Source organism: Amphiura filiformis, chromosome 7, assembly GCF_039555335.1.
Source record: "Amphiura filiformis chromosome 7, Afil_fr2py, whole genome shotgun sequence".
In the NCBI taxonomy this organism is placed as follows: domain Eukaryota; kingdom Metazoa; phylum Echinodermata; class Ophiuroidea; order Amphilepidida; family Amphiuridae; genus Amphiura; species Amphiura filiformis.
This window is the reverse complement of record NC_092634.1, coordinates 40,795,221-40,807,979: the sequence shown is the minus strand read 5'-3', so window position 1 is coordinate 40,807,979 and position 12,759 is coordinate 40,795,221. Positions and strand designations below refer to the sequence as shown.

General features: G+C 36.2%; 1 protein-coding gene across 1 annotated transcript in view; it reads right to left on the bottom strand.

Annotated features, from left to right (window-relative positions):
• Window positions 1-12,759, bottom strand: part of LOC140157854 (aminopeptidase N-like) — a 33,207-nt gene that overhangs the window by 15,347 nt on the left and 5,101 nt on the right. Inside the window, exons 2-7 of the mRNA XM_072181102.1 lie at window positions 3,873-4,283; window positions 3,151-3,424; window positions 2,536-2,656; window positions 1,617-1,771; window positions 1,054-1,167; window positions 126-260 (exon numbers count right to left, since the gene is read on the bottom strand). Coding sequence (XP_072037203.1) covers window positions 126-260; window positions 1,054-1,167; window positions 1,617-1,771; window positions 2,536-2,656; window positions 3,151-3,424; window positions 3,873-4,283 — 1,210 coding nt within the window. The remainder of the gene's footprint in view (window positions 1-125; window positions 261-1,053; window positions 1,168-1,616; window positions 1,772-2,535; window positions 2,657-3,150; window positions 3,425-3,872; window positions 4,284-12,759) is intronic.

The following is a 12,759-nucleotide window of genomic DNA, read 5'->3' as shown; positions in this document are numbered from 1 at the left end:
GCAAACAGATTAAAGAAGAAAAAAAGGTCATTCCAATTTAGAGCGACATATGAATTTGGTTCTACATAATAATGCATTGTGGTTATATTTTATATCAATCCAAAAACATTATTCTTTCCACTCACCTTATTGTACGAAATCCAATCAAATTGTTGAAATATTTTGTCATATGTATCAACAGACATAGAAATAGGTCTCGATGTGACTAAGGAATCAGTCACTAGTACTGGGTATTTGTCGCGCCACATGAACATGTCCATCTGCAGAAAGATAAAAGGAGAAGTTGTCACAGCGGATAGCTGACCAATGGTTGTTTCACACTTCCTGACGCTATAAGAAACCGTCCTTAAGAAGGTTAATTATATAAACGTCACAAGGCATCTCTTTTATAACTCATTCCACATTTAACATATGCCCCTGGCTTTACGAAAAATATTATGGTCATATGGGATCCTTTGTGGCAGATAAAGAATCCTGATAGAAGCTCTATAAAGATGTCAAGAGAAAATAATACCGTAAAACCTCGTCTAATACGAAACAGCCGTAATTATACCAATACAATTAATTGGTCTTACTATAATACTTGTGTGTATATCCTATAAGCTCAAAGCCTCAAACTCCAGAAATGATATAATTTTGTTTATGGAGGGCGTCTGGATTAATTTAGCTTTCATCAAAAACACTCTATATGCTTGTAGATGAGGTTTTACGGTATGTTGTAAGGTCTAAGGAACGGGAGAACCTATCGTAAAGGGTATCGTATGGAACATTACTTTGACCGTGTAGTTAATTTGCATATTTCATATTACACTATAAACAATAAAATAAACGGTTAGCGGTTGATATTTGACGATCAAATTGCATTCTGTTTTGTTTAATTCCATTATTAAATTGAACAAGATTTCTCCATAAACAGACCGACCACAATTATAATAAAAAACATATTAGCAGTAGAGAAATCACTACATCAGCATAATTATTAGATAATGAACGGTGCAATAACACCAGGTGGTAACATCGTCACATTAATGATTTATGATTTAAGTTACTTACCATATTCCACTCAGGCTCTGTAAAATTAGTTCCTAAACATTCAACGTAACTAGCAAATCCTTCATTAAGCCACAAATCGTCCCACCACTGAAACGTCACTAGATTTCCGAACCACTGAGGAAGATGAAAAACAACCAAAATAGATTCAAAGAATAAAGAATTATTTTTAAATATTATCATTCATGCATTTGCAATTTTACATGCAAAAAATGTATTAGAATACACACGGGAAATTGCAGAAAACCAATATTTTGCGAGAACTAATTTATTAATCGGGCCCTTATACACGTGGGTAAAACCACATATCCCAGGCTCCGAAGATCTTAGATCACATAAACTTGTGGTTGAGATACCAAGGTCAAACCTTGTCAGCCTCCAGAAATCTTTCATGCAATTTATACCACTATGTACAGCTCTGCAGCCCGCATTTAGAAAGCTCTCCCTGTCATATCCCTGCTTTCAGATCACGGGCTCAATTCTGCAAGGAGATGTGTCAGCTTCTACAAGATGTTAGTTTTTGTAGACAAAACAATGTCTATGCACATAGAAAACAAAATACTTGCCTGATGAGCAAGCTCATGTGCTATCAATTCACAAATTGTAACTTGGTCTTCGGATGTTGTCACACCTTCTTCATAAAGAAACTTAGCTGGTTCAAATACATTCATTCCCCAATTTTCCATGGCTATAATTTGGTAACCAGGAACAGCCACAAAGTCTAGCGCCAAATAAAATGAAACAATCATAGTTATTAGTAAATTATAAATAATGTTAAATCTGATTGCATCAAATTGAATCTTTTCAACCAGAAAAAACTTAACCAACCCAACCCAAAAACTCCCAACCATGTGACAGATTCACTGCCCCCGCTCTGTACCCACACTGCTTCTTTGACTCCCCGTTCAAACCAACGGGATTCACAATCTAACATGACAACGTCGTCAATGTCAAAACTGTGACCGTTTCCTCAAGATGCTTGTAGACCGCTGAATCGTTACCACTTGAACTGGCAGGGGGTTGAACGGGGAGTCAAAGAAGCAGTGTGGGTACGAGCCGAACAACCGTCTCTCAACAAGAGCGGGTGTTTAATAGAGTGAATCTGTCACATGGTTGGGATCGGGTCATCAAACAACTTCCTCATCGATTGACCTCGGATGACCCTAGATCATCCACCCAGCTGAAGGCCAAAGGTTTGGCCGCAATGTTGCTAACCAAAGTGAGGTTTTCTGGTTGACAAGATTCAATTTGATACAATTTGAACCTTTTTTTCAGATGATTGAAAGTATACACAATGTTATTTGTTAAATCTGATCTTAAAGACACCATTATCATTATGCATTCCCTAACTAAATTATTACCAAAAAGCAAGCGTATCCTGGCATGCTGAAAGAGGAAAGGCATAATCATCGCATGTAGAATCTATCTAAATTATATCTTAAGGTGGTAAACTAAAATCACAACTTGGCGATTTCAGATACGTACCCATTTTTGGTAGCGGAAACTTTGTACCGAAATATTCACCATAGAAATCAATAATATCAGCCCCTTTGTTTAATCCATAATTTGCAGCGTCCATTGCGTCAGGTCGTGCCCACACACGAAACTAAAATTCAAAAATTCAAAAGTGAATGAACAAAATAGCACAAATGTAATCGACTGTAAGTTTGAGTACGGCTAGAAAACACCCTGCATTACATCGTCGTAACTGAAATTAACATATTGATGATGGATAACCGATCTGTTGCCGCATGAAAATTCTTCGACAAAGTGATTCTTCGAGGAATATCCTTTATATTATATAGACAAATAGAGTGGTCCCTCCTTTTAAAAGGCGGGTTTGATTCGTATATCCGCATACCGTAAAACCTCGTCTACAGGCATATAGAATGCTGCTGATGAAAACTAAATTAATCCAGGTGCCATTATGGAGTTTGAGCAAATAAATGACAGATCCAAGCATATACGAACAAGTATTATTGTAAGACCAATATTTTGTATTGACATATTTGCGCTAGTTTCGTATGAACTTAGCTTTCATCAAAAACACTTATACGCTTGTAGACGAGGTTTTACGGTATATCATGCTATAATACTTACGTCAATTCCATTGTTTGTTGTTTTTTCTAATGGTGTAAAATCAAATACAGTCCATGCCATCAAGTAAGTTGACATCGGTACACTTTCTTCGAACTTTGACCTTGTCCATCCATCTTCAAGAGTAGTATTAGACATCAATGGCATGTTGGATATGGCATTGTAGTCAGGTGCGTGGTCTAATGTTAATAGGAAACGTGCTTTGAAGGCGGGCTCATCGAAGCAAGGGAAGGCTCGGCGTGCATATGTTACAGCAAGTTGCGTTGATCCTATCCATCTGTATGACAGAATTATCAACGGCAACTAGATAACTAAAAATTGCATAATTATGTTGTTGTCTTAATTTCAGTAACAACAAAGTCGTGTGTGAAACATGGCTCTCTCGTAGTGAATTTTGATATTTCATTGAACGAAAACTTCAGAAACTTGTCATCTTCTATATCACGAATCATGGGATCATCAAGGGAAGTCAAGAACCGGCCTTTCTCATCGTAAATTTATTTACATAAAGCCTCAATAAAGTTGGTAATCCCAATAAATTAATAGAAAATAACTGGTATACCAATAAATTATTTCAATAAACGGATAAAGTCCACCAATCCAATGTGGAACTATTACGACCTTACACAATGTTATAGTATACCTGAAAACCTATCGACCACATCACATCGTACTACTGATCGCTACGATAGCGGTATCGATATACAATGGAATTCGTGCCTTACCTCGTACCAGAAGTTGTATTGTATGGCGTAGCATAATACCCCACATAATCTTGTTGAAGAGGACCAGAAAATTTCAAATGGATAGTGTATTTACTCCCCTTTGACAATGGCTTTTGTAGTTTGAAGATTAAGAACTGGTTTTCTTCATCAAACTTGGGTTTTCCATCTAAAGCAGGATTACTTTCCCAAGTAGGATGTGGAGCATCAGGAGAACTCATTGCTACGTCAGTGACGGTCAATTCTGAGCAATGCAATACAACAACGTTAGTTTTCTCATGACACTCAACATCAATTGAGACGACGCCGTCGAAAATGAAGTTGACGAAATCGGAGCGTAGTCGGACATCGTAAAGTGATGGTTTCAGCGAAGTAGGAAGCCTCATACCCTTCAAGTTCTCTGCGCCACCATTACTGCATCAAAATGAAAAAATATCATCAAATTTAAAATTCTGACTTGTTGTTTACATGGTATATCATGTATTTGATACATGACAAATATTGAGATTTCGGAAAATTCGGACCGGTTTCCTGAGTTTTAGGGTCGGGATATGACTTTGGTGGCTGGGTTTCGAACACTGTATGACCTCGAAATAGTACCAAATGTGAGGCAACAGACAAAACAATAATAGATATTAATCAATTTACCTAGTACTAAACCTATTCTGATAAGCACTGTGTATAGGACACCAACTGCTACTATTGATTATCTAGATAGACTTAATGATACTTTCCAGAAATGTAACAACTTTATATGATGAAGTGTATATCCTTGGAGATTTTAACTTAGATATAGCCTTCCATGATATAGCTAAGACTAGTTATTCTAAAAAGGTATCTACTCTGGCAAATAATTCAAATATGAAGCAGTTAATTAATGAATATACAAGGGTAACACCCACAAGTAAAACAAAAATTTACCTGTTATTTGTATCTAAGCCAGAAAATGTAATTTCATCAGGAGTTCACAGTTTAGGTCTGAGTGACCATTCAAATAAAACTTCCTCCAAGAAATGTTAAGACTAGATGTTTTCAACAATTTAATGATGCTGATTTTATTAATACTATTCAAAATATGGATTGGAATCAAATTGAAGACATTTATGATGTAAACATTGCCCTTAGCACATGGCAATCACTTTTTATTGAAGCTTGTGATAAGCATGCGCCTGTCAAAAAAGAGAAAAGGATAAAAGGGTGCCTTCCTGAATGGATCACTAGTGATTTTCTAAGATTAAGTAAAGATAGAGACTATTATTTTGATAAAGCACACAAAACAAACAATCCAGCTTATTGGGATATGGCAAAACTTTAAGGAATAAAGTTAACAATATGAGATATTATCTTAAAAAGAATTATTGCAATGAAGCTGTTGTTAAGGGAGGGGTAATGGGCAGGAACCTAGTTTGGATTCCAGAGGGAGTGTGCCTGCAAGAGACACAGCCATCAGAAAAGGAATAGCTCAGATCGCGCGCCAAATAAGTTCAGAGTTAGCAGTTCAGAAATTGATATTTTTCCCAGCCTTGAAAAAAATTAGGCAGAGCTGGGAATCGAACCGGGACCTCGCGGTTCTGAAACTCAATGCATTACCACTAAGCCAACTAGCTATTTGCTGTGAGAGGTTTGATAGTAGTCCTTGATATTGCTGAATACAATAAATCAATACTGATATTCATCTTATGTACGATGTTATTCAAATGTCAGTAAATAAACAAATAAATAGACATAGGACCCGTAAATAAATAAATAAATAAATACATAATGCAGAATGCAGTTAGTATTTTAGGAAAGTTGAAAAAGAAGGAGGGAGAACGGAATTATATCCTTGAGATAATCCCGTAGGTAATCCTGTCGCACCTATTCATAGTCCTTTATTCTCAAGTAGTTACACATCTACTTGAAAGTAGCCTTTGATGTGATGTGTGTTGCCGACTACGGTTGATTAATTTTCACTCCAGAATTGAAACCATATCCAATGTTTCTATAGAGAATCCCTTGAAAGTATGACACGTGTGTGTTAAGTACCTGATGTTGCTCTGAAGGGATGCCACACGTGGATACTATAAGAAAGAAATGTAGTTTTGTAAAGATTCCAAAAAAATCCGCCCATTTTGGAACATATATTAATTATTTAGGAGAGTGTTTTAGGATTTTGTTAGAAAAGGGATGATTTTTGATCATCTATATTTTATTGTTTTATGTATTTTCCTGTCATTTCCTGCAAACCTAATAAAGATATTTTGATAATTGAAAATAGGCTGTATCATAAATCGTAGAGGTTGAAAGCGTAACCAAGCGTGCAAAATTATTATTTGCCATGGAACTTCGGTCATATTTTATTTGAAATAAACTGGATGTTAGGATCTACATGCATGGTATGCATAGTATTGATGGTATACAGACACTGACCTTTCCCTAAAACTAGTAAGCAGCAACTTGTGTATCACACCCGTCATGGGTTCGAACCCTTTTGTTGTATTTTATTGTTAAACCTAAATAGCGTGATTGCTTTTGAATGAGCGGCAACACACATATTTTGTTTGAGGATAGCTGGATCTATCTCCTTTCTTTACATCTTCTCTGCTAAATTCCAAACATTATATTATTTATAATTTTCTGCTATACACGCGAAGGAGCTGCGCATTTAATATCCGCGCCTAATCAATAATGGGTATTTCACTACATAGTCAAACTGGTGTGTGTCCTGACGGATTATCCATTGACCAGCTTCTAAACCAATAAGCATTTTATCTGTATGCTTTATAACCATGATAGCAGATTAAGAGTCTGTAACAAGGTCGGTCATTGGTGGCTTGCTAATCGGTTCTGGCATTATACAAAGAGCAGCACCAATCACAGCACATGTTTGATAATGGGCAACCAACGTATCCATAATAGTATAGTTTCATGCGGGAAATATGAACACATTCTCGCTAGTCGTACCCTTTTTCGAGATATTGATACGGCGCTAAAGGCTACGGCTTTTCCATGCCACAGCGACGAACCCTATAAACAGAGGTAAGTTATCTTCTTGTTACAAGGAATTCAAAGTAATTTTATCACATTTCGTCGACGGGTCCTTAAAGAACTTTAGCAAAATTACCCTCGATTAGAGAAAAGCGAGGGTAATAAATTTTGTTTCACTGGTTTCATTTTATGATATTGAATTTCATAATTTGATCTCATATACCTCGACACCTGCTGATGTTTGACCTTTTGCATGTCAACACATTCCTGGTGCTCTGGAGGTCAGCTGGGCAGGGGAGTGAGTTTCAAGGCTGGAATTGCCAGAGGGCATATAATATGGTGACCCAAGTGAAGTCCAGCTGGTTAGGATGACAGATTGACCACTGTGTTTTAAGACTAACTTTCAAGCTCATGGCAATTGCCATGGCAACTGGCTGTCAAAGCTGAAAACATTTGAAGAAAGCATGGATTCAAAAGTTTTACGGATATGTACATGAAATGATCAATAGATCCACATAGAGGAATACGACATCTTTCGTGAGCCAATCTGCATTCTGTTGCCTGCAAAAGCCGACGATCAGGTAAAAATTCTAAAAGCAGGGCGTAGCTAGGGGTGGGCAACTCGCCCACCCTGGAAAAATCTGGGGGACAATTTTCAGTGAGAAGGGAAAAAAAGAGAAAGGAAAGAGGGAAAAAAAAAAGAAAAGAAGGGAAAAAGAAAGGAAAGAAGGGAAAAAGAAAGGAAAAAAGAAAGAGGGGGACAGAAAAGAAGATAAAAGGAACAGGGAATGGGGAAAGAAAGGGTCCAGGGGGAAGGAAAAGCAAGAGAGAGGAATCCCGAATAAATAAAAAAGGGGAAATGAAAAAACAAAAGGGAAGCCTAAGAGGGATGGGGGAAGGACGAAAGAGTGAAAAAGAGGAAAAAAACCAACTTGAATGTTTATTGTGGGGAAGCAATGCATGCACAGGGGGAAGGAATGTAAGAAAGGGGAAGAAATTGAAGAATATGAAGAAGGACCGGGAATTTGAGGGGAAGCAATTAAAGTGAGTGGAAGGGGGAATGAGAGAAAGGGGAAGAAACTGAAGAATATGAAGAAGACGGAAAGAGAAAGAATGGAAACTTAAGGAACAGAAGGCACGGTTGTTTGATGGGATCATTTATTAGTTTTTCAAACAAAACATCATGTACAACCAAATTTTATGCTAAAACAGCTAAATGTGATATCATGCTAATGTATACAGATGCTCTTGAGTCATTCTCAACTTTAATTTCCCCTCTTTTACAAAATTATTCACTTTTATAGCATTTTTATAGCTTTTTCGTGTATAAAATGTATCTATTAATGAAAAAAATTACTGTTTCAAGCTTTTAATACAAATAATTTCTTTTATTCTTTCGTAAAATATGTTTATAAAATTTCCTTGTTGCTTATTTCACCTGTTCCAGCTGTTTTAATGGAAGTATTAATCACCTACCCCTTGCAAATAAAGAAATATGATTTAGGATCAATAGCGCCATCTATAGTTTGCATTTAGTTAATAATGAAGCCAATTCTATATACATCAAACAACCGTGAAGGGGAAGTAATTGGAAAATAATTTAATGGAAGGGGGAAGGAATGAGAGAAAGGGGAAGAAATTGAAGAATGTAAAGAAGAAGGAAAGAGAACGAAGGGGAGAAGGGGGAAATAATTCAAGTGAATGTAATAGTGAAGAATAATTATTTATTTTAATTGTTCTTACATTGTTCTTACATTGTAAATTCATTTTTGTTTCCTTTCAGATAATTCTAGCATCAAAACTTAACATTTTTACATGGCAAAATTTTCACATAAAAACGTTACAAATGTATGCAAGGAGGCTTCGCCCCTGGACCCCCACCAGGGACCTAAGGCAGGCCCTTTCAGATCGCCCCTGGACCCCACCAGGGGACCTAAGGCAGGCCCTTTCAGATAATTCACAAATCCAACCAGGGGCCTTAAGGCGGGCCCTTTCAGATAATTCTAAAATCAAAACTTTACATTTTTTACATGGCAAAATGTTCACATAATAACGTTACAAATGTATGCAATGAGGCTTCCCCTCATGGTATAAAAATGCCCCTAACCCTAAAGCGGGCCCCTGGACCCCACGACCGTGGTCGCTCCACTCGCTATGCTCGCTTCGCTCTATTTATTATTAACTTGGGGGAAATTTTTAGCCTTGCCCACCCTGGCAAAGAGGGCTGGCTACGCCCCTGATGAGCAGATATTTTCCTTAATTTCATGATAAGCTTAAATTGCATTGAAAACGCCAAATTGCAGACATAAAATATATAATATTACTAAATCACCCAAGCAGATGGTAACGTACGTATGTGCATGGAAGTACACTTCCATGGTATGTGCAAAAGAACTGCAATAACAATAACAAACTATGTGCCCAAAGAGTTGTCTTTGGCATGTCGCTTTTTTGAAATATCACAAAAAACATCAAATTTTGGGAAAACGCCCCAAAATTTAAAACAAACACGAACCTTCCAAAATAAATATAAATTAGCACTCGGCGGCCCACTGACTACCTGCCGCTGTGATTTGGGGTAACTCGTTGCTTCCCCTCTCCAGATACCTGTACTTCAAGTTCGCCCATATCCCACGCCTTAATAACATGAATGATAGTAAAAAACTGTGGAAAAGTATTAAGAAAATTATTCCAAGTAGTAAATCATCCAATGTGCCTAACATTAATTCTAATAATGATGTTCCAAATGCAAAGTATACTGCAGACACATTTAACAAGTATTTTACATCAATTGGTACTGAACTTGGAAGAAAATTTGATACAAATGCAAATGTAAATTGTGCATGTAATTCTATATGCTCTCAACAATGTAATTCATCATCTACATTTAAATTCCTGGAAATAAGTCCTGACTTTGTTTTTGATCAGATACGCAATATGAAGATTGATAAATCAACTGGTCTAGATGAATTTGATGTCAAGCTGCTCAAATTAGCTGGACCTTACATTTCAAATTGTCTTGCATATATTTGTAATATATCTTTAAGTAAGTCTATTTTCCCTGATCTATGGAAAAAAGCAAAAGTAACACCAATCTATAAATCAGGTGACAAAACTGATGTTGGAAATTATAGGCCCATTTCTGTTCTTCCAATTATTGAGAGGGCCATTCATGATCAATTATATTTAGGGATTCAATCATGTTTCACCGTTGTTCATCACCGTCCGCGTCGTCTACGTGGTTTACTTCGCGAGGGCAGCTTTAGCTGCCCGAGCGAAGTAAACCACGCAGACGCGCCGGACGCGAGTTGTTAATCGATGATGAACAACGGTGAAAGATAATTGAATCCATTTCAACAACGAAAAGAAGCTAAAGATCGTATAATGCACGATTATTTTATGAGGAATGTCAGTCAATCATTGCAAAAACTTCGATGATTTCTCTGTTGATATCAGCAATAAAACTACAGAATAAAACGGCAATGTTTAGCCGCTACCTGAAAAATACTGAATTCAAATTGTAAGCTTGCATACGCACAAAGGTTCCAGGCATGACGAATTTTACGCGCTCTCGCGTAACGCGTAATCTCGCTCGCGTTTGCGTATACGCTACAGTAAAAGTGTGGATTCATCATGGATTAACAACGGTTGGCTCCTGTACAAAGGTATAGGAAGGGTTGTTGAAATGTTTATGACTAATGCAGGTCTTCTCTCTGAAGATCAATCTGGTTTCCGTGCCAACCACTCAACTACCACAACTTTACTTAATGTAGAAGATTTTATACTTAAGAACATGGATAGTGGATTCGCTACTGGTGTTATATGTATTGATTTAAAGAAAGCTTTTGACACGGTCAATCATGAAATACTTCTTAAAAAACTTGAAAAATATGGTGTTCAAGGTAAAGAGCTTCTGTGGTTTAAATCATATTTGTATAAAAGATCTCAAACAGTTAGTGTAAATTCTTCTTTATCTGACTTTGAAAATGTTAATATTGGAATTCCGCAAGGATCAATCTTGGGTCCTTGGTTATTTATTATTTTTGTTAATTGTATGCCTAATGCTGTTAACTGTAAAACTATTATGTACGCATATGACACAAGTTTAATGTGTAAAGGAAAGAATGTTTTGGAATTGCAAGTTAAATTAGAGTCAAGTCTTTAGAGTGTAGCAAATTGGTTTCATGCAAACAAACTTACTTTAAATGTTGATAAGACCAAGTTTATGGTCTTTGGTACCAACCAAATGCTTGAAAAGTTTAATGGTATAAATCTAACATATGAAGATACTTTTATTATTGAACGAGTTCACGAGTTTAAATATCTTGGAGTAAAACTCGATTCTAAACTTTCTTGGTCAGCCCATGTAGATTATTTATGTAAAAATGTTTCTAAAAAATTAGGCGTGTTAAATACTTCCTGCCTCGTCAAACCATTGTTATGTTATCAAATGCATTTGTTATGCCTCAATTTGATTATGTTAGTTCTGTATGGAATAATTGTTCTTGTGAATTTCAAACAAGGCTGCAAGTGTTACAAAATCAGCTAGCCAGGACAATTTTAACTGCAGATATTAGAACACCAATAAGTAACTTAATTAGTGCACTAACGTGGATAAAACTAAATGATAGATGGAATAATCAATTTCTTGTTTTAGTTTTTTAAGAAACCTCGGTCCATCTTATCTATCATCTCAATTTGAATTTGTTCATGATAGTCATATGCATATTACCAGGAATCATACATCAAATACTCTTGTTGTACCAAAATGTAATTCAAATTCAGGCAAGCGTACATTTCATGCCAGAGCTGTTAATACTTGGAATGGAATTGCACCTCAAATCCGCAAAGAATTAAATAATATGTCTTTGTATCAATTTAAAGCGCAAACAAATATTTCTGCTAAATAACTTGGGATTTCTATTCCTTTATAAATTGTACTTTTTATAAGGACATTTTAACTTTAGCTTGTATTTTGTATAATCTTTGCCATATGAGTTCAATTTTAATTGTTATGTTATTGATTTACCATGTGTATAATATGTAAATTTACTGTATATCAACATGTATTACAGTATTTATAATTGTATGAGGGCCTGCTTGGAAAGCAGTGCTTGACACCGAAGTGGAATTTCCCTCAATAAAATTATTATTATTATTATTATTATTAGTAGTAGTAGTAGTAGTAGTAGTAGTAGTAGTAGTAGTAGTAGTAGTAGTAGTAGTAGTAGTAGTAGTAGTAGTAGTAGTAGTAGTAGTAGTAGTAGTAGTAGTAGTAGTAGTAGTAGTAGTAGTTATGTGCTATAATTTAATTAATTTTATGCTTGCTACCCACTTGTAACTAGATTCAATATTATTTGCTGTATATGTTGTTGTTTGTCCCTGCTCGAAACGTTGGTTTATTTTTGTTTAACTTTGTCTTCTATCCCTGTGGTTTTGAATTTTTACTAGTGCAGTCGAGTCAGTCCCTCATTTCAAATCATTTGTTTTGGTTTCTCTTTTGTTCAGAAACCAAAAATCAAGGGATTAAAAAGTGGAGATGACTTGGTCTGCAATCATAACACTATTGCGCTGGGAGGACACAAGAGGGTATAATCAAAAGTATAATGGCCTATAACCATACGTATATAATAGCCTATTGTGCTAACATTTTCATTATCGATATCTATCAACGCGGGCGACAGTTGATGCTCTCTGCCGTAGGTGGCACACTTCCAATTACACCCGAGTTCTATATACGAGGCCTACATGTAGAAATCATGTGCATATATTGAGAGGGTGGGGGGGGGGTGTTTTGTTTATTTGTCTGAAATATAAACGATGCATGATGATGTAGATGATTTGATTATGAATTAGATTATTCCCCGGAAAGCACAACCCATACCTCTTACCTATGTTCCCTCCGCCACCTATATATAACCCC